Source organism: Helianthus annuus, chromosome 6, assembly GCF_002127325.2.
Source record: "Helianthus annuus cultivar XRQ/B chromosome 6, HanXRQr2.0-SUNRISE, whole genome shotgun sequence".
NCBI classification, from domain to species: domain Eukaryota; kingdom Viridiplantae; phylum Streptophyta; class Magnoliopsida; order Asterales; family Asteraceae; genus Helianthus; species Helianthus annuus.
The window spans coordinates 56,671,234-56,693,356 of NC_035438.2; the positions used below are offsets into that span (position 1 = coordinate 56,671,234).

At 37.1% G+C, this 22,123-nt stretch overlaps 1 protein-coding gene across 1 annotated transcript; it reads right to left on the reverse strand.

Annotated features, from left to right (window-relative positions):
• Nucleotides 1–20,299: 20,299 nt before the first annotated feature.
• Nucleotides 20,300–21,394, reverse strand: LOC110944813. The gene is made up of 2 exons (XM_022186457.1): nt 20,908–21,394; nt 20,300–20,730 (listed from the first exon to the last, which is right to left on the reverse strand). The coding sequence occupies exons 1-2, from the start codon at nt 21,392–21,394 to the stop codon at nt 20,300–20,302; spliced, it is 918 nt and encodes a 305-aa protein (XP_022042149.1).
• Between the last annotated feature and the right edge of the window lie 729 nt (nt 21,395–22,123).

The window sequence follows — 22,123 nt, forward strand, 5'->3', positions numbered from 1 at the left end:
AGGATGGGGTCGGGGTCGTGACAAAGGAAGCGGGTCAAACGAATCAAGAATGAAGGAAAAGCGTAATCTGGATGCTAGGTAAGTAAAGCTTACACTCTATTTATTTAATACCTATTGATTTTATAGGTTCTTAATAATATAAAGTCGTGTTTGAATTCTGATGTTCCGACACGACATGTGCGGTTCGGAACAAAAGACAATAAAGATAAACCATGTTTAATGGTTTAAAGAGCTAATACGGTTATTTAGTCATGAAAGGACTAATAAATAACGAGTTTTGAATAATTACCTTATAAGGTAAACTAATACAAATAATAAAGGTAAAACGGTAATTCGATCATTCGTAGACGATTACCGTTAGTTTGTGAAAGACACTTTATAGCGTAAGTTATAATGGGTCATAAGAATCAATAAATGGTTTATAAGCAAAATGATTTATACGGTGTAAACCGGGGCGAGTCATGTAGATAAGATGGTAATAAACATCATCTCATAAAGATTCACGGTCATTTAGACCAAACGGGTCAAGAGGTGAAAATATCACCCTTTGACGATATCGATTAATGACTTTGTCAAGTGTATGATTACAGGAATAAATGTCGAATGGATATTTGTATTGCTATTACTTAGTGATTATTAAGGAAAACATTAAAACGGGTCAATATATTGATCCGGGATCAGGTATGTATAATGATTCAACTCATCATTTAGAACTTGAAGTTTTATAAGAGTTAGACAAGGTCAAAATGAACATTTTGTTACATTTTAGGTAAACCGAATAATATAAATTATAATCATAGTGTTTTTAGAAACATAATGGTTTCTAAACAAGATTATAGTGAAAAGTCGGATTTTTGGTCAAAACAAGTACTTCAAAAGTCCTTTGTCGTAAAAGAAGTAACTAAAATTGACCAAAACGCCCCTTGTAAGCTAAATTGAGCAAACGACCTTTAAAGATTGTTTGGAAACAAGTTTTATGATTAAAACAAATACTTAGAATAAGTATAGAAAGCGAAAGATGCAAAATTTTGGTCAAATGACTCTATATGAGTCTTTGCCGTAAATTAACAATCCGAGTAGAAAAAACTCGGATTTATATAGATCATCACATTGAATCGCACCACAAATATAGTTGTGGTGGGAGATCATTTGATAAAAAATGTGGACATATGAAATTGGAAGCAAATTGAAAGCAATTCGTGCTTAAAATATGGCTTAAATACCCTTAACGGGTCAAAATAAGCATATTGAGCGAAAATGGGTTTAAGAATGTATATGAACCCATGATTGGAACCTAATATGATAAATATTATTGAATTTAATAGGTTCATAAGAAAATAGCGGTCAAACAAACTTGTTTTGTTTGATAAATGCATGAACGGGTCGAATAATTTTAGAAAAACCCCTACTGTTCAGTGAACACTCCTACTGTACAGTGAACACTTCTACTGTACAGTGAAACTCCTACTATTCAGTAAAAACCCCTACTATTCAGTGAATACTACTACTATTTAATGAACATTCCTACTGATGGGGTGAACATTCTTTAGAAAGGGGTTAAACTAGAGCCCTCGCGGCCCGCGGAGGCTAAGACCCATCTCGGTCGCGCCCCGCGACCAACCTAAATGACTGCAAAAGGGTGCTGGTTGTTAAAATGCAGCTGCGAACTCGTTTAGACATGTTTTAAGCGCTATATGACTAACTCATTCATGTTTTATGGAATGTAGGTACTAATTGAGTTGTCGGAGCGGTCAGCTAACGAAGAACCGAACACATAAAGAACAAAGCTTCCGCGAAATGATTCGTCGCCCATGTTTTAAACGGCGAATGTTATATAAAATGTGGAAATGTTTTATTTCTTAAAATGTTTTGACGAACCTGTATTTTTAGTGTATGGTTAACCGTAATACACTATTATAGTCGAAACTTATATAATAATCGTATAATTGGACTAAGGGTCTTACAAGTTGGTATCAGAGCCCTGGTTTAAGAGATTCAAGTATGGTGGGGAGAAACCATGCTTGAACTTAAACCTTATGCTCTTGATAAAGATGGGTGTTCGGTTCGAGACTTGATCGCAAAATCGGGTAAGTTATTCTGTATATTAACGGTCTATCATATAAAGTGTTGAAAACAACACATAGGGTTATCGTGTAAAACACGTTACCCCAAATAAAAGCGATAAAAGACCAATATAGTTGAACGAATTATGTGTGTTAACACGTGTCGTAGAAAGCATTGTAGTATAATACAAGTGCTTGTTAATGTTGATGTTACTAATATGTGTAAACGTTTTAAAGTTGAAGGACCCTCGCATTTGAAGATGACGAGAGTCTAAGGATCTATTCATATGATGAAGATACGGTTTGAAGAATGACGAGTAAATTATACTCGCCAAAGACATAAATGAAGAAATGATCTTGAATAGAGATCGAACGATAAGGAAAGTTTATTAGGACAAGTGTCGATAAGGTACACGTCTTAAACTGATAGTACAAACAGTAATATGCAACAAATACACAGTAAAAGGTAGTTGCATATAGAATATGAAACTTGGGAACCTGGATAGGTTATCTATCTAGGATGACATTTCCAAGAGAAACTCAGTAGAGCTATGTATTATTCACAGTTGTGAATAATAAGATAATAACTGCATTTAATTTAAATATAAACTTGGACGAGGGTAATCATCCAAGTAAGAAATCTTAACATAAATCCTGTTGAGGAAGGTAAAGATCACATCAACGAGTGTGATTCTATAAATGATTATAAAAGGGGATATTTTAAACGTTCAAAGATAAAACGGGTAAAACCAATAATTGTTAATTGACAATCAAATAAAGTTTTACCAAATAAAATAAATGAAGGAGTTACTTACATGGGGCGTGATATGGTAATTGTAATAAGATCGTGCGTACCATGTGTTGATCGCTTACTCTGGCCAAGTAAGTAGTGAACATATGATACCATGAGCTTATTATAATAAGCACAATTATGTCCAATGTGGTAAGGTCGAGACAAATGAAAAAGTTAAAAGAACCTTGGGGTCAAGAAATCGTATGGGCCATACTTGTATAAATGGCTTTCGAGGAAACCATAAAAACAAGGTATGGCGTGTATAGAAATAAATGACCCAAGTAAATAGTGAAATAAGTCATAATGGACGAAAGAGCCATGGTTGACAAAAATGGGCATATAAAACCAAAGGATGAATGACCCGCAAGGTCATAGAAACGAAGGTATTGCTCATACAAAAAGACGATTGAAGTCATTAACTTTGGTCGTAGTAAAGAAAGGATGATGATGATAATCATCATTCAAAATTTATAAGACCATCAAGTATGGTCACATAAAGAATAAAGGTTTAGTTAAATAAAGCGATGGATTTTGCTAAGAAAACCGAACAAGTCAAAACGAAGTCTTAATGCATACCCTAAGTGGTTGCATTAATGATGATTCACTAAATCACCCGGTTGATGGATAGGGAATAAACAGATGCGTAAACCGAGAGAGGGGAACGCGGATTGAAAGTCAAAACTCGGATTATGATTTATGACTAAAAGACTATAAAATTTTGCAAACAGAAATTTTAATAATTATGTTCAACTATTGTGAGGTTGAACAGGGTGAATAAAGAACAAAGTTTGACTGTTCACAAGTGATGGATTTCACATGAACAACTCAAACGGGTTAAATACAAAATAAGGCCAGATGGCATAAGAAAACGATTGTAGATACGGACTACAGTCACACTTAATAAATTTAAATTATGAAAACAATGATTTTCAAACATAAAAAGAATGATCTACAGGATTATCATTAACCTACGGGTTATAAACAGAGTAAAGGTCTACAGGGCCGAAATGACCCTAGGGGTCATCAATAAAAAGGAATGAATTTTAAGGACCTTGTCTTAACAAGGTGAAAATCTAAAGAAATAGCCCACGAGGCTAAGTGAAAGAACCTATGGATACTTAGACAAAGCGGGGGAACCAATTGAGAATCCCCGCATAAACCAAGGACTGTATAGAAATAAATGCCAAGTCATCAAAATTGCTTGACATAAATTATAGATAAAACGTTAAACTAAAACTTTAGTTTTAGTAAGAAATAATGTTTTTATAAACTTGAATTCTGATAGGAATTTAAATAGTAAATACTAAAGATACAGGTCTTGATACCAATAAGTACAAGACAATACATTTGAAAAGAGTATTTTCGATTATAAACTGTTGTTATAAACTTAGACATGATGTGACGTGACGCGATCACGGATCAGAAATGTAATGTGAAATAAAATCACATTGTAGCCCGAAGGACGGGTATAAGATAACTGGACTAATAAGTCTAATTAGTGAGACCGATTAAGGTCAAAATTCAAATTAAGAATTTGTTTAATACGCTCTTCATTATGAGAATTAGCGTAGAATAAATATAATTTACAATTCATATTACCAAGTGATAAATGTAGGCGACACAAGTGAAGTGTCAGGAAGTCAAATCGAGCAAAAACACGATAAAAGAATAAAGCTATAAAGTATGAGTAATGCTTAGAAGGTTACTCAGTTTAAGTGCATTGGGTTAAAACTTAATAAACTATGTAAGGAAGGTTTTGGGGACGAAACCTCTTTAAGGGGGGTAGACTTGTAACATCCCGAAAACGGGTTTGGTAATCAAACCCCATTAATGCTAAAAGACGGGTAAGTACCGTTAGTGGTAAAATTAAACCGGTAAATATTAGGATTTTAAATAAATAAACCTAATATTAAATAAAAATAGTATAAATGCTTTTGATAAAATAATGTTTATAAAAGGCCCGAGTTAACGGGACTTAAAATAAACTGAGTCACAAATTCCCTGAACCCACTAAGTTAACTAGGAATGTTTAACCTAGTTAATAAGTGGGAATATCGTTATTAAAATAAGTAGGTTGTGGCCTACTTAATAAACGAACCAAACACGAGGGGTTAAATAAGGATAACTTGAAGGTTATCTTGTAAAAAATATCTAAACCAAACACACACACACAGTGTGTGTTGGAGATCGAACAGGGAAGCTCCCCATGGAGCCCAAAACCCTAATCTTCACAAATCCATCAGATTGAAGGGCCAAATGAAGCCCAAATTCACAACCGAACGTGAATTAACGATCACCTGAACAAGAAGATCATAAGGTATGTAAAATCTTGATGATTCGTGAAGTTGTAAAAATTGGATAATCATCCTAATCACGAATTAGGCATGGATTAGAGAAGCTATGGCTAAATTAGTGATATATACTTGCTTAGGAACAAAACCCTAAGTGAAAATCATACATAACATGCTATGAATTGAAGGATTGGATGATTTACCACACTAGATTAAGTGGGTATTAATCATATGACGAATTTGATGATATAATGATGTTTAAAATGATCATGTTAGATAGTAATAAGGAACTACTTGAACAAATTGTGTGTTTAAGTATATAATCATACTTACTATGAAATGGTTTTTGTATGATAAGAGGAAAATCGATGATATATTCATGTTGAATGATGTATGATATCATTATGTGTTTAAAATAATTAAAGTTGTGTTAAATTGATAAAATTCGATTACATGAAAAAGTGGTTAAAAACGGTAGCATAAGAATGATGCTTACCTGATAATTGACCAAATAATTAAACGAGTAGTTGAGCTACCTCGTGTAATTATTTATGTTAATAGGCAGTTGACTTTAAAAAGTCAAACTGACCCATGATATGGTCGAATGATGAATTCGACATAAGAAGTGTAGGATGGAATAGTCGTGAATGATTATAACTAGTCTAACCATTTTACAAATTACAATGATAGTTTGACGCTTGACGAGCTAGGTGAAAGCTTGGGAAGGAAGCGGGTCAACGAATCAAGAATGAAGGAAAAGCGTAATCTGGATGCTAGGTAAGTAAAGCTTACACTCTATTTATTTAATACCTATTGATTTTATAGGTTTTGAATAATATAAAGTCTTGTTTGAATTCTGATGTTCCGACACGACATGTGCGATTCGGAACAAAAGACAATAAAGATAAACCATGTTTAATGGTTAAAAAGAGCTAATACGGTTATTTAGTTATGAAAGGACTAATAAATAACGAGTTTTGAATAATTACCTTATAAGGTAAACTAATACAAATAATAAAGGTAGAACGGTAATTCGATCATTCTTAGACAATTACCGTTAGTTTTGTGAAAGACACTTTATAGCATAAGTTATAATGGGTTATAAGAATCAATAAATGGTTTATAAGCAAAATGATTATACGGTGTAAACCGGGGCGAGTCATATAGATAAGATGGTAATAAACATCATCTCATAAAGATTCACGGTCATTTAGACCAAACGGGTCAAGAGGTGAAAATATCACCCTTTGACGATATCGACTAATGACTTTGTCAAGTGTATGATTACAGGAATAAATATCGAATGGATATTTGTATTGCTATTACTTAGTGATTATTAAGGAAAGCATTAAAACAGGTCAATATATTGATCCGAATCAGGTATGTATAATGATTCAACTCATCATTTAGAACTTGAAGTTTTATAAGAGTTAGACAATGTCAAAATGAACATTTGGTTACATTTTAGGTAAACAAAATAATTTAAATTATGATCATAGTGTTTTTAGAAACATAATGATTTCTAAACAAGATTATAGTGAAAAGTCGGATTTTTTGGTCAAACAAGTACTTCAAAAGTCCTTTGTCGTAAAAGAAGTACTAAAATTGACCAAAACGCCCCTGTAAACTAAATTGAGCAAACGACCTTTAAAGATTGTTTGGAAACAAGTTTTATGATTAAACAAATACTTAGAATAAGTATAGAAAGCGAAAGATGCAAAATTTTGGTCAAATGACTCTATATGAGTCTTTGCCGTAAATTAACAATCCGAGTAGAAAAAACTCGGATTATATAGATCATCACATTGAATCCACCACAAATATAGTTGTGGTGGGAGATCATTTGATAAAAAATGTGGACATATGAAATTGGAAGCAAATGAAAGCAATTCGTGCTTAAAATATGCTTAAATACCCTTAACGGGTCAAAATAAGCATATGAGCGAAAATGGGTCTAAGAATGTATATGAACCCGTGATTGGAACCTAATATAATAAATATTATTGAATTTAATAGGTTCATAGAAATAGCGGTCAAACAAACTTGTTTGTTTGATAAATGCATGAACGGGTCGAATAATTTAGAAAACCCCTACTGTTCAGTGAACACTCGTACTGTACAGTGAACACTTCTACTGTACAGTGAAAACTCCTACTATTCAGTAAAAACCCCTACTATTCAGTGAACACTACTACTATTTAATGAACATTCCTACTGATGGGTGAACATTCTTTAGAAAGGGGTTAAACTAGAGCCCTCGCGGCCCGCGGAGGCTAAGACCCATCTCGGTCGCGCCCCGCGACCAACCTAAATGACTGCAAAAGGGTGTTGGTTGTTAAAATGCAGCTGCGAACTCGTTTAGACATGTTTTAAGCGCTATATGACTAACTCATTTCATGTTTATGAAATGTAGGTACTAATTGAGTTGTCGGAGGACGATCAAGCTAAACGAAGAACCGAACACATAAAAAACAAAGCTTCCGCGAAATGATTCGTAGTCATGTTTTAAACGCCGAATGTTTTATAAAATGTGGAAATGTTTTATTTCTTAAAATGTTTTGATGAACCTGTATTTTTAGTGTATGGTTAACCGTAAATACACTATTATAGTCGAAATTTATATAATAATCGTATAATTGGACTAAGGGTCTTACACATTTTCAATAGAAAGACGATTAGCATCATTAGACTTCATTCATATATATAGGTTCACGTATACACATAAACAAGTCTTATTCGTTCGTGCATTTAACTAAATTCCATTTCATACATACATACCTTTCTATTCGTACACATACTTACAATCAACATCTTTCACAATTGTAACAACCGTCTCATTTTTATAAGAATTTAATAATAAAATACGAGATTTGAAAAGCAAGTACTTAACTTCCTTGAAATTAAACAAAAGGGAAGTTTACATAATAACCGTATTCAAGTTAACTACCAACTAATTTATAACATCCCAAAACATCAAGGTAAGTGATTATAACATAAATCATTGTTTTCAACAAGATTAGACAAGCGCGGAAGCTTCAAAAGATAGTGTTCGGTTCTTGAATTGCTGCTTGATCGTCATCAGGAGCATGATCAACATCACCTAAGGTCTAAACCACAACATTTGTCAATTTTGACAACATAATACTATGTAAATATAAGTTCTATTGTCAAACAACAAAAACAAAACAAAAATGCAGCAATTAGGGTCTGTCACGCCCCGCGACAGATCACGCCTCATCTTTCGCGGCCCGCGAAGGACGTCGTGTTGCGTGACGGTGTGCCATGTTTGGTATCGCGTGACGCGACACCCTGTTTTTCACAGACTGTTGCTCGTTTTGAGCTGCAGATTCCTAGCTCTTAAGTTTGGCACAATTCTAACTTCAAACATTCCTAACTTTTGATCCGAAAGTCCGTTTTAAGTGATTCTTTTTCCTATGCGTCTGTAATTAAATTGCCGACGCGTCTATTATGATCATTGTGTCAAAAATGAATGTACGGGCTGAAAGTCTATAAATGCCATATGTATTTATTTGACCCGTTTAACTTTAGCACTAATTTAACCACTAACAAATTTTATGACCGCAAGACGTATTTACCCAACATCCGGGGCTTATGATCACCGGCGTTTCATTAAAAAATCTATGGTTTCACGCTCTTGTAATCCGTCATTGTCAAATGCTATTCTAAACACATTTTTACTACTTACTAAACAATTGTTTGACCCGTTTGGCTCATTTATGGAATCCTCCACTTCTAATGACTACCAAACATTTGTTATTCAAGTTCACGACTCGACTAACTAATAGTGATCTACATCACTTTTACTAACACTAATTTTTCCAATAAACACAATTTCAAATATCCATAGTTAATCATATAACATAATGTAACGGAATCACGGTTACATACCTTCAAAGCACACCCTTCAAACGCGCGTCACCACCGGCTTGTCCACTTGACGCTCTGGTTTCCTTTCCTATAGAGTTCAACCGTAAACCGTTTAGAACTCTTTGCTCAACATATGACGCTTAATTCGCCAAAATTTACAATTATGCGTTCTAGCTCAAATTTCTAGTTAGTTTTAAGCCTTCTTTTAGGCATTTTTACAAACACCCTAAGGGCGGAATTTTAAACAATTCATAATTAAGTTCATAGCTTGTTATTTAGCTAAGACTAACATCAATTAAGCATGTCCACGTCAATTTTTCACATTAACAAATATGAATTCACTTCATAGAACCCAACTACACTAGAATAACATTCATAATCCTATTGTTTATCATATTTCTACAAAACCCACTTATCACCTTCAATGGTGATTGTGAATTCACAAGAAATAAGCACAATTTCAATAAGGGATTGACTAGGGTTTATTCCTAGACACAATATCATTCTTATCTCATCCAAATAACGTTCATGCAATAAGATTTCAAGTATTCATTCAGAATTTTTAGATGGAACTTTTCAACAAAATTTCATTATGATCCCTTTACTAGGGAGATCACTATTCTATGCTCGGATTTCGTTTTGGAACTGATTTAGGCCTTCAATTTTGATGAAATTGCACAATCTAGGGTTTGGGGATTTCTCTTGGTCGCCCTCTGTGTTCTAATCGACCAGACACACACACCTAAGTGTGTGTGTTAGGATCCGAGGCTCTCATGATTGTGTTTGTTTGTATGAACTTGACAGATCAATGAATATGTAAAAATGTAAAGTGCAGCGGAAATGGATACAAACTGTATAAACACAATCAAGGAAGAAAATAGTTTGATAAACAAGTTCTTTTCATTGAGTCGAAAGATTGAAAATACAAAGCAAATGATTACAGCATGTTTACATAAACTAAGCTCCCCCTCAGCCAGATACTCCAGGGTTGGTTGCACAAGATGAAAGGATGAATTGAGGAGAAGAAACTCACTCAAAACAATCAAATATAACAATACAGAGTACTGTCATATTTATAGGCAAACCAAACTACTGATGTACCTCAGCTGACGTCACCATGATAGTGACATCTAACGACCTAACAAACTATAAACACAATCAATACAAGACTACTGATGTCTAACAACTGATTGATAATACAATACAATACAAAACAAGTCTAACACAGTTCACGTTCCACTGTTGTAGCCTAAGCACTGGTTACTTGAATCATCAGTGCTTTCTTCAAAAGGTGATCAGTCTTTGAATGAGCAGTGCTTGGATCTTCAGCAGTACTTATGAGACAGCAGTAGATAGAGCTCAGTGTTTGCCTTCAGCAGTCTTTAAGAGTATCATCAGTGTTTAGTTTCATCAGTTGTTGTAGTGAGCAGCACTTAAGATTCATCAGCTGTTAGAATATCACTGTCAAGGGGAAAGCAGAGAGTAAACTGCTGCTTATTGATAGTCCACTGATGTGATCCGGTTTTGGCTTTACATTATCTGTTCCTCTGTTAGGGTTCAATCCCAACAATCTCCCCCTGGAACAGATAATGCCAAAACCCTTCATTATTCAGGACCTTTATTACTCATCAAGAGTGTTGTAGCTTGATTCTTAAATTCAGCTTCAAATTCCTTTGCACTCTGGTCATCCTCATCCCTACACAGTGAAAGTTCAAGGAGATCCTGCAAATCTTCAACACTAAGGCCTAGTGCTTCTTTCCTTGATATGTACTTTACTTCGCCATTGGCTCTGACCAGGGTCAATACGTGGGTCTTTTGATCAAACATCCACTTTAGTATTTTTAAGCCAAGTGGGTTTCTTGGGAGAGACTTATTTGCAGATGAGTTGAGGGAAGATGGCCTTGAAAACACATGCAGACTTTCAGACATTCTTTTGAAAGCTTCTTCAATGACTTTGTCTGCTGCAGCTATGTCTTCTGCAGTTTCTTGTTCAATAAGTTCTTGTCTTTCAATTTCTGTCTTGTCTTTTGCAGTGTTTGGAGATGCAGGTTTGTTCAGTACCTTCATAAAAAGGTTTTGAAGCTTTGATGAGCTGTCTTCTTTCAGACCCATTTTTAAGATGGTGTCCTTGAGATACTCTGCTTCCTTTTCTTTGACCTCTTTTTCAGTCAGCTGTTTACCTTCATCTTGATTTGACCCAAGAGTAGGATTGTCTGCTGATTTTATCATTGTTTTGAGGTTTTCAATTTTCTGTTCAAGCTTCATCATTTGTTCTCTTTTCTTTGAAGCATCTGAAACAGTTTTCTTTCTTTTCTTTAGCCTCTCATAGGCTTCATCAGTCTGCTGCCTAGACCATTTTGATATGGCTTCAGCAGTGTCCATCTTAGTATCCACCAGCTCCTTTTTCTTTCCTTTGTATTCAGCAATGAGGTCAGGAATGAGCTTTTTGTATTTGCTCCAGTTTGGAGCATTCTTCCTTTTTGAAGGATTATTCTTTATTCTTTGAATCCTTTCTACCTCATGCTTTAAAGCTACTAATGGCCATTCTTTAAACTGTTGTTCTTCAGCAGGATAGAATTTCTCATTCATGATGAAGGCTAGAAGTTGTTCTCTTAACTTCTTCTTTTGATCAGCCTTTTCTTTGTTTAACTCTTGTGCAAATTCTTCTATCTGCTTTACCTTTGAAAGATAGAACTCCAGTCTTTTAGTAATGCCTTCTTCGCTTAGACTTTCTTTTTCACTGTCAACCTTAGCTTTTACTTTATCTTGCCTTGCCTTTATTTTGAGGTAATCATCCATATCCTCTGGTGGCATGTAGCCTATGAGTGAGGAGAATCTTCTTTTAGAAGGATCTTCTTCAGTATAGAATTGCCTCATCTCATTTTTTAGAGCTTCAATTTCCAGTGGATACTTTGCAGCATTAGGATCATGTATTTCCTCATTGGCAAGTATTGGATTTCTTTTTCTACTGAGGAGCTTTGGTTGTGATATAGGAAATGTGATAGCAGTGGTGGATGCTTGACTAACAGCTGCTGAAACAACTGGTGTCTCAACTGCTGTTGTTATTACAACTGCTGATATGTCAGCAGATGTCTTCTGCTTATGAGCAGGGGTTATGGTGGCAGTTGTTTGAGTGGTGGTTGCTTGAGTGGTGATCAGTGGTTGACTAAGAGTAGTTGAAACAACTGGTGTTTCAACCGCTGTTGCCATTACAACAGATGTTGTAACATCTGTTGTCTTCTGCTTTTTGGCAGGAGATGATGATGGTTTGGCTGTTTGAGATGGTAATGGTGGTTTTTGTGCTGTAAACACAGGTGGTGGTGGAGCAGTAGTTGTGGTGGTGTGTGGTGATGTGGTGTGTGTTGGAGGTGTGTGTGTTGTTGACATGGCAGCTGTTTGGCTACTGACAGCAGTTTTTGTAACTACTGAAGTATCAGCTGTTTGATTTGAAGATTTTGTATCAGCTGTTTTTGTAGCAACTGATGTATCTTCTGGTTCAATATATAGCCCATCTTCAATTCCTTTCTTTCTCAACTTGATTTTCTCCCCCTTTTTGGCATTATCTGCAAGGGGTGTGTCCATGAAGAAAATGGGAGATGGAACTTTTTCACCAAGAGCAGTCTTTTGGATGCTGGCCTTTATAGCCTTGATGTCTGCTTGAGTGTCTTTAAATCTGGATTCCACCATGTTGGTCAGCATTTGTACTTGAATAGCATGCTTTTGATCAGCCATGTGTTGCTGTTTTTCAAGCATTGGTTGGAAAATATTCCAAAGCTCATTTGCAGCAAATGCATGTTGTGCAGGTGCTTGAGCAGGAATAGCAGTAGCCTGTGCTTTCTGGGCTTTTAAAATCTCTTGCACCATATCTTTAATCTCAGCAACTGAATCTTCAAGTTTTTCAACTCTTTTCGTCAATTCCTGATATTTTGAATCATCACCTACATTTATAGGATCATCTGAATCCCCACCAGTGGTGGTTGTACCAATGTGTGACTTAGGAACTGAGTCCCAAAAATCATCCATTGATGCCCCTTTTTCTTGGTACTGGGCACTTCTTTCTTCAGCACTCGATAGACCTTTGATTGTACCGGTGGTTAAAATTAACTCACTGGTGGTTACCGATGTTGCCATGGAAGAAATTGCCTTCAAGGGAGTCTTAATAATGTAACAACTGTCCAACTGAAGATCTGTTGATCCATCAGTTGTAGTTGCTGCTCCACTTGAACTACCACCGAGAGTTACTTGTAACTCAGGGGGTGTAACCTCCTCAGCTGTTGCTGGGATAGCAGAGGTATAAGCATCAGACCCAGTCACTTGTGGAGGTATACTCTCAGTAATGGGTGATAGAGAGGAACTGGTTTGTGTCTGTGCAATATCAACTGCATGCAACAGGGGTATTATTGATTGTGGCATTATGATTGGTGAGGGTATGGGTGTGGAAAGAGACATTGTCCTTGGGATCAGGACTGTGGAAGATAGATCCGAGTGGATCCAGAGCTTCATAATTTGGTGTCCCTGTGGTTACAACCTGATCCTTTTGTGAGGATGCAGGAGGAGTTTGAGGCTGGGGTTGAGATCTTTCTTCCAACTGCTGTGAGGAAGTAGCAGCAGTGGTTGTTTGTGACTTTTGTGCTGTCACTGGCATTATCTCTGGGATCTCATCTTCCAGAGATGCCTTTGATTTGGGTTTGGTGGGTTTTCTGGATGTTTTTCTTTTTGTCTTTTTGGTGGCAGGTGTGGGTTTCAAAGCAGTGGGTGTGCTGCTTTGATCACCTGGAGCAGTGGACTCAGCAGAGGTTGCCTGAGGATCAGTGGCAGTTTCTAAAACCTGCTCAGGCCCCTTTGCTTTTAACTTTATTGGTGCCATCATTCTTGAAAATGTTTCAATTGTTAAACAGTTTATTTTGAAAGAGACACCTTGTTTGGGCAAATCTGCATCTTTCTCTACAAATTTTTGTTCAAAATAGTAGCTTAGAAATCTTGGAAAGAGCAGAAATGCCTTATTATCAACGTTCTTTACCAAATCATCAAAAATTTCCTGGGAGTATTTATAGTTTTTATCGTTTAAAATTGCATACCCCAGGCATTGGATTTTTGTTGGTATTTCATTAAAAGACGTTGTTTTATTAGAAACACACATTAGTAGTGTGTGGAATAAAAATCTGGGTGCAGAAGGGAAGTAACCCTTTTGTAGGGTATCCCTATTCGGTTGTTCTGCATAGCCCCTGTTCATGAAATCCTTTTTCAACTCGTCTTTAGTAAATGAGGTTTTTCCTTTCAAATCATTGAGTTTAAAGATTTCAGAGATGGATTTTGGAGAGATTTGTACCTTCTTACCCTGTATCGAGGAGTTGATGGCTGTGATGATATCTCCTTGTTTTTCAAGGGTGGCATTTTTCCAGAACTCTCTCTGGGTATCAAGGTAAATGGGAGCGTCTGCTGTTATCAAAGTTTTGTACTTTAACGCAGATAGGATGTCAATGATGGAGTCAAAGGTGTGGTTATCGGTAGGTTTTGTGAGTATACCCACATAGTTGTGTGGAGCTTTGTAGCGAATCTCCGTGGTTTCAGCGGCCATTTAAGTGGCATCTGCTGTGGTGGAGGAAGAAGATGGTTTTGATTTTGACTTCGATTTTGGTTTCGTCATTTTTGATGAAGAAGATCGAAGAAGGTTTTGGAGTTATGAGAGGGAAACTGCTTTGTGAAGAGAATGTTTGAAATTCAATTCGACAGTAAAACCCTGTTTGGGTATAATCAGAGTTTTATTTAGGGAAAAGGTGAATGCTGATGTGGCAGCGGTTATAATGATCCGATGGCTAAAGACTGACCACGTGCCAACCCCTGATGGAATGATAAATAATGGAGGACAGTTGTTTTGACAACCACTGATGGATCAGGCATCAGTAGTTACAACGGTAATGAAATGAACTAGTGGGTGTATCAGTGGATTGAACAATGATTTTAAACATCAGTGTTTTTGAAAAGCAGAGGTTGACTATCAGTAGTGGACAGACTCTAGAGAGCAGATGTTTGAGACACAACAGCATTTTAGGTACAACAGTGGTAGAAAATAGAATGCAATCAACTGATAGTGCAGCAATGTTTTAACCTTTGACAAAATAATGTTAGCATCTGCTTGTTCAGATGTAGAATGTGATTTTGTCTTATCTAACATCTGTTGAGCACCAGAGATGCTATTCTTAACAAAATACATTTTAGATGTACATTATCAAGACTAAATTGCCAGCAGTAATCTACAGAAATTTTGTTCAAGGTTTTGCCAAATGTCCATTATTCCAGACAGTGGTTTTAGCATCCCAGATGATGAAGACATTTCTACCAGAGCTACTCATTTAGTGTCTAATTACTTGAACTAGAACCAGAGTATCTCAGTAGTTCAAAATCAATTTGCAATCAATTTATGATCTGTGATAACCAAACTTGAGCTTAACATGACCCTGATATGTGTGCCATTTCCTTTTGATCAGATTTAGGATAGTAAATTCACACAAAAATAAGGAAATTACATCCTGACCAGAGATGAACTTTTACTATCAAAAATTAGTAAAAGCACAACATATATTTTTTAAGGAAAATTATATATATATCTGGTTTATTAAGAAGAAAAACACCTCAGAAAAAATAAAGGAAGTTTTTTTAAAAATCAACAAAAGGATCTGACAGCTTTTTCAAATATGTTCATGATCATATCACTCTCAAGTTACTTAGACCATTGTTTGGGGTCAATTTCTTGGCAATTGATTGTAAATTCTTCTTTTAAGGACAATTACTGGAGATGCCATAGATACCTGAACAATTCCTGGATTGATGAAGGCACTCAGTTGCATGATGACCACTGTTTACCCAATTTTGACCTCAGAAGTGTTTTGTGCTTATACTCTTTTCCTTTTGGATTCAAAAGTTTTTGAGATAATCACACTCTGAGATTTGTTCATTTTCTTTTTCCCTTTTTACCCTTTTTATTCACATGTTCAGAAATACTCACTGGGAGATTTTATTTTGAACACGCTTAATCCAGAATTACTTTGAAGTAATGTTTTGAGAGATCTAGCCACATTTGTACATGCTTTATTACCAGATCTCACATTACATATAATTAGGACTGTTTTGACACCTTATTTTCTTAATGTGTTTTGACAAAGTTGTTTTGGTCCTTTTGAGGATTCTCAACCTGCCTTTGAGCACATAAGAATTTTGACTAAAGTTTTAATTCCCTCTTTCTTTGTTAGCAGAACACTAGTGTTTAGATGAACATAGGTTTAGCTGAACAGAGGTGCATACTTTAGTGTAAAATGTAAAAACATCACAAATTTCGTAACAACAGTTGAAATCAATCTTGAAAATATCAAACGATCCCATAATTTAACAGATATATTTCAGATCTGAAAACGATGAGTGACTTGTGCATGATATCACTTGTTGCGTGAAATTTGTGTGTCATATGACATCTTGGTTGTTTTACAGAGTTTCTGAATAATCATTTTGATTATGATTCACTTGTTACTCTATTTTGCAACTGAATACAACCAACCTCAGTATCAATGAATTGTGAGCTGAACTGTTATGTCAAACTGATTGTTAGATCAAATTTGACTGTCCAAGCTCTGATACCAATTGTTAGGATCCGAGGCTCTCATGATTGTGTTTGTTTGTATGAACTTGACAGATCAATGAATATGTAACAATGTAAAGTGCAGCGGAAATGGATACAAACTGTATAAACACAATCAAGGAAGAAAATAGTTTGATAAACAAGTGCTTTTCATTGAGTCGAAAGATTGAAAATACAAAGCAAATGATTACAGCATGTTTACATAAACTAAGCTCCCCATCAGCCAGATACTCCAGGGTTGGTTGCACAAGATGAAAGGATGAATTGAGGAGAAGAAACTCACTCAAAACAATCAAATATAACAGTACAGAGTACTGTCATATTTATAGGCAAACCAAACTACTGATGTACCTCAGCTGACGTCACCATGATAGTGACATCTAACGACCTAACAAACTATAAACACTGTCAATACAAAACTACTGATGTCTAACAACTAATTGATAATACAATACAAAACAAGTCTAACACAGTTCACGTTCCACTGTTGTAGCCTAAGCACTGGTTACTTGAATCATCAGTGCTTTCTTCAAAAGGTGACCAGTCTTTGAATGAGCAGTGCTTGGATCTTCAGCAGTACTTATGAGATAGCAGTAGATAGAGCTCAGTGTTTGCCTTCAGCAGTCTTTAAGAGTATCATCAGTGTTTAGTTTCATCAGTTGTTGTAGTGAGCAGCACTTAAGATTCATCAGCTGTTAGAATATCACTGTCAAGGGGAAAGCAGAGAGTAAATTGCTGCTTATTGATAGTCCACTGATGTGATCCGGTTTTGCTTTACATTATCTGTTCCTCTGTTAGGGTTCAATCCCAACAGTGTGTTTGGTGAAAATTTTTGTTTTAATATTAAAAGTTCCAAATTTTAACAACTTTGGCCCCTCGACTATTGTTCGATTATTATTTTAGGTGTTTTAACCCACTTATAAGTCACTACAAGGCTTTTTACCTAACTAGGTTAATTTTATTCCTAGTTAGTTCATTTTGCTTATTTACTGACAACATATTTATAATAAAAGATTTATATTTTCGGGGTGTTACAAGTCCACCCCCTTAAAAAGGGTTTCGTCCTCGAAACCGGAATACGTACCAAATAATGTCGGGTAGAGACGCCGCATCTCCTCTTCGGACTCCCATGTGGTATCCGAACCCTGTCTATGCTCCCATTTGATCTTAACTTGATCAATTTTCTTATTTCGTAAATTCTTAATCTTCCGATCCAGAATCTCAATTGGCCTTACCGCATAATTAAGGCTATTGTCCACCTCGATATCATCGTTGTGGATATAAGCAGTTTCCTCAGCAAAGCACTTTCGGAGTTGTGACACATGAAATGTGCCATGAATTCCGCTCAATTCGCCCGGTAAGTCAAGGCGATATGCCACCTTGCCAATCCATTCGATGATTTTAAATGGCCCGATAAACCTCGGGCTTAGTTTCCCTCTTTTTCTGAATCGGATAACGCCCTTCCATGGGGAAACTTTTAGCATAACCATGTCTCCCACCTGAAATTCAATCGTTTTCCATCTTTTGTCGACATAAGACTTTTGTCTGTCTTGGGCCGCTTTCAAATGAGCTCGTACCACGTCAATTTTCGCATTAGTGGCTTCGACTACATCTTTATGGGCCAGTTCACGAGGACCCACTTCGCCCCAGCATACCGGGGTTCTACACTTTCTACCATATAGCATCTCATACGGAGCCATGCCGATACTGGCATGATAACTGTTGTTATAAGAAAATTCTGCAATGGAAAATACACATCCCAACTGCCCCCGAAATCAGTAATACACGCCCTCAGCATGTCTTCTAGTGTCTGTATAGTTCTCTCACTCTGTCCATCTGTCTGAGGATGGTATGCAGTGCTGATAAAAAGTTTCGTTCCCATCTGTTCATGGAAATCTCGCCAGAAGTTTGAAGTTTCGTCAATCTATCAACGACCACCCATATAGCATCGAATCCTCGGTTCGTCCTAGGAAGTTTGGTCAACAGGTCCATGGTGATATGTTCCCATTTCCAATGGTTGCAGTTTACCATAGGGCTTTTGATGTTCCGCCTTGACTTGTAAACAAGTCAAGCACTTCTCCACATACTTTACAACATCTGTTTTCATTCTGGGCCACCAATAGTTTTGCTTTAGATCATTATACATCTTGGTTGCCCTTGGATGGATAGAATAACGGGATTTATGAGCTTCATCAAGTAGAAGCGCCTTGACTCCACATGAATTTGGGACCCATATTCTTTCGAACCGAGTCTTTAACCCGTTATTACCATCCGCTAAATCCTTCAATTGACCAACTATCCTTTCCTTCATCAAGTTTTCTTCTTTTACCGCCTCGGCTTGTGCTTCTCGGATTTGTTCGAGTAAACCCGAGGTTACAACAAGCTGCATCGACCGCACTCGTATTGGGACATAGTCTGTTTTCCTGCTCAAGGCATCCGACACAACATTGGCCCTTCCGGGGAGGTAATGTATCTCGCAGTCATAGTCTTGTACCGTTTCCAACCATCGCCTCTGCCGCATATTTAACTCCTTCTGATCGAAGAAGTATTTTAAACTCTTATGGTCGGTAAATATGGTGCACTTTACCCCGTATAAATGGTGCCTCCATATTTTTAACGCAAACACCACCACCACCAATTCGAGATCGTGCATGCGATATTTCTTTTTGTGCACCTTTAATTGCCTCGAGGCATAAGCTATCAGTTTGCCTCATTGCATTAAAACACATCCAAGCCCCGAATGTGACTCATCCGAGTAGACTACCAAGTCTTCGACTCCGTCTGGCAACATTAATACCGGAGCGTGAGTTAACTTCTCTTTTAGCGTTTGAAACGCCCTTTCTTGTTCAACACCCCATATGAATTTTTCCTCTTTCCGAGTTAATTTAGTTAATGGCGAAGCAATCTTGGAGAAATCTTGAATGAATCTCCTGTAGTATCCCGCGAGCCCTAAGAAACTTCTAATTTCCGAAGGATTCTTCGGAGGGCTCCATTTTGACACGGCTTCTATCTTTGACGGATCTACCAATATTTCATCGGCACTTATGATGTGGCCGAAGAATTGTACCTCTCGTAACCAAAAGGCACACTTTGAAAATTTCGCATATAATCTTTCTCGCCTGAGCGTCTCTAACACTTCTTGTAAATGATGCGCGTGATCTGCCTCATCTTTAGAATACACTAGAATGTCGTCGATAAACATGATTACCGACTTATCTAACATAGGTTTGCAAACCCGGTTCATGAGGTCCATGAAGGTTGCGGGTGCATTCGTCAATCCGAATGACATTACGAGGAACTCGTAATGTCCGTACCATGTACGAAAGGCCATCTTCGGTACATCCTCTTGTTTGACCTTTAACTGGTGGTATCCCGACCTAAGGTCAATTTTTGAAAACCCATTCGCACCTTCTAGTTGGTCGAATAAATCATCTATCCTCAGAAGCAGGTATTGATTCTTCACCGTGAGTTTGTTCAACTCCCGGTAATCGATACACATTCGCATGCTTCCGTCTTTCTTTTTCACAAATAATACCGGTGCGCCCCAAGAAGACACACTCGGTCTTATAAATCCTTTATCGAGCAAGTCTTGAATCTGCGACATTACTTTTTGTAATTCTGATGTCGCAAGTTAGTACGGCTCCTTGGCTACAGGTTTCGCGCCTGGAACCAATTCGATTCCGAACACTACTTCCCATTCGGGCGGTATTCCCGGTAAGTCTTCCGGAAACACATCTTCGAAATCACGTACCACCGGTACGTCTCCAATCTTCGGCGGTTCTTTCCCAGGTTCATTCGTGTATATCATAAATGCTCTACATCTGTGCCTCATGAGCTTATGAGCTTTTAACATTGAACATATTACAGGATTGCCTCCTTTCTCGCCATAGATGGTAACATGTTTTCCGCTCGAAGATGTTAACTTTATCTCTTTATAGAAACACACGACCTTTGCATGGTGTCGGGATAGCCAATCCATCCCAACAACTACTTGAAACTCACCCATCGACATCGAGATTAGATCTATCGAGTATTCCTCGTCATCGATGCTCAACTTACAACCTTGACAAACATCACATACTATGAAATTTTTGTTATCCCCTATTTCAACTTCTAAGGGCACATGTAGTTTTGTCAATACAAATGTAGGATGTCGAATAAATCCATGTGAAATAAAGGATTTATTCGCACCCGTATCACATAATACATGTGTAGGGATCGAGTTTATTGCGAATATACCTGAGACCACATCGGGTTCTGTTTTTGCTTCAGCCACTGTTAGTTGGAAGGACCTGGCCTTCGCCTTCTGAGTTTCTGTTGGAGATTCTTTGGTGTCTTTCTTCTCAACCAAGTCCGGGCATTCAGACTTCTTATGGCCCGGTTGGTAACACTTGTAGCAAACAGAGACCTTTCCCGGACATAATGACGCGGTGTGCCCCGTCTTCCCGCATATGGGACACGGTTTGTCTTTGAAGCGGCACTCACCCTTGTGCCCTTTTCCACATACTTTGCAACTCGGTGACCCACCCTTCGCATCCGTCTTCTTTACCGACTCAGTCGTTCGAGCCTTCTTTGTAGGGCTTGGGTTAACATCCACTACCCTTCGTTCACCTCGTTCAATTTGCTTTTTAAATTCAATTTCTCTTTCCCGAGCCGTGTTTATGATCTCGGTGAGCGTCTCATACTTGGAAGGAGTCACAAACTCCCAATATTCAGCGCTTAACATATTATAATAATAATAATAATATATTTTCTGCTCCTTGGTAGTCACTAGCTCGTCGCAGAATCTCAGCTTATCCATGAAGATACCCGTGATTTTATCAATTGTTTCACCCCTTTGCCTTAACTGGATGAACTCCTCCTTGATTCTGTTGATGACCGCCTTGCCGCTTCGGCTCCAATCTCTTTCTTTTTGTTATCCCACCAATCTTTGGCTTAACCCCTCAACTGACCCGTTTTGTAAGCCACAAAATCGCTTACGTCACAGTGGGTCCTCTCAAATACCCCTTCAACATCACTTAGCCATCTTTGGCATATTACCGGGTCAACCTCCCCGTTATAGATTGGCGGTTTACACGCCATAAACTCTTTGTATGAACAACCCTTACGTTCTCCGGATTTTTCTTTCACAAGGTTGATATTGTCTTCCAACCTTGTAACCCGCTCCTCAACTAACGACAGCACTGTATTTTGAATTTTGTCTATGAAACCGGATAGACTACTCTTAATTGCCTTCCCTACTTCTTCGGCAATTACCTATTTCATTTGCTCGGTGACTGTCAACACCGGATCATTGTCACCCTTTCCGTCATCTTGAAACTGAAATGTTTACATCAATTATTAAACATTTCATTTATAACATGTACTTTATTTGCTTCGGTTTAGCCAAGTTCATAACTTGCATTGACCGTTCTCATTTAATGCACTTTCCGGGTTTGAGTGTGTTAACACGCTC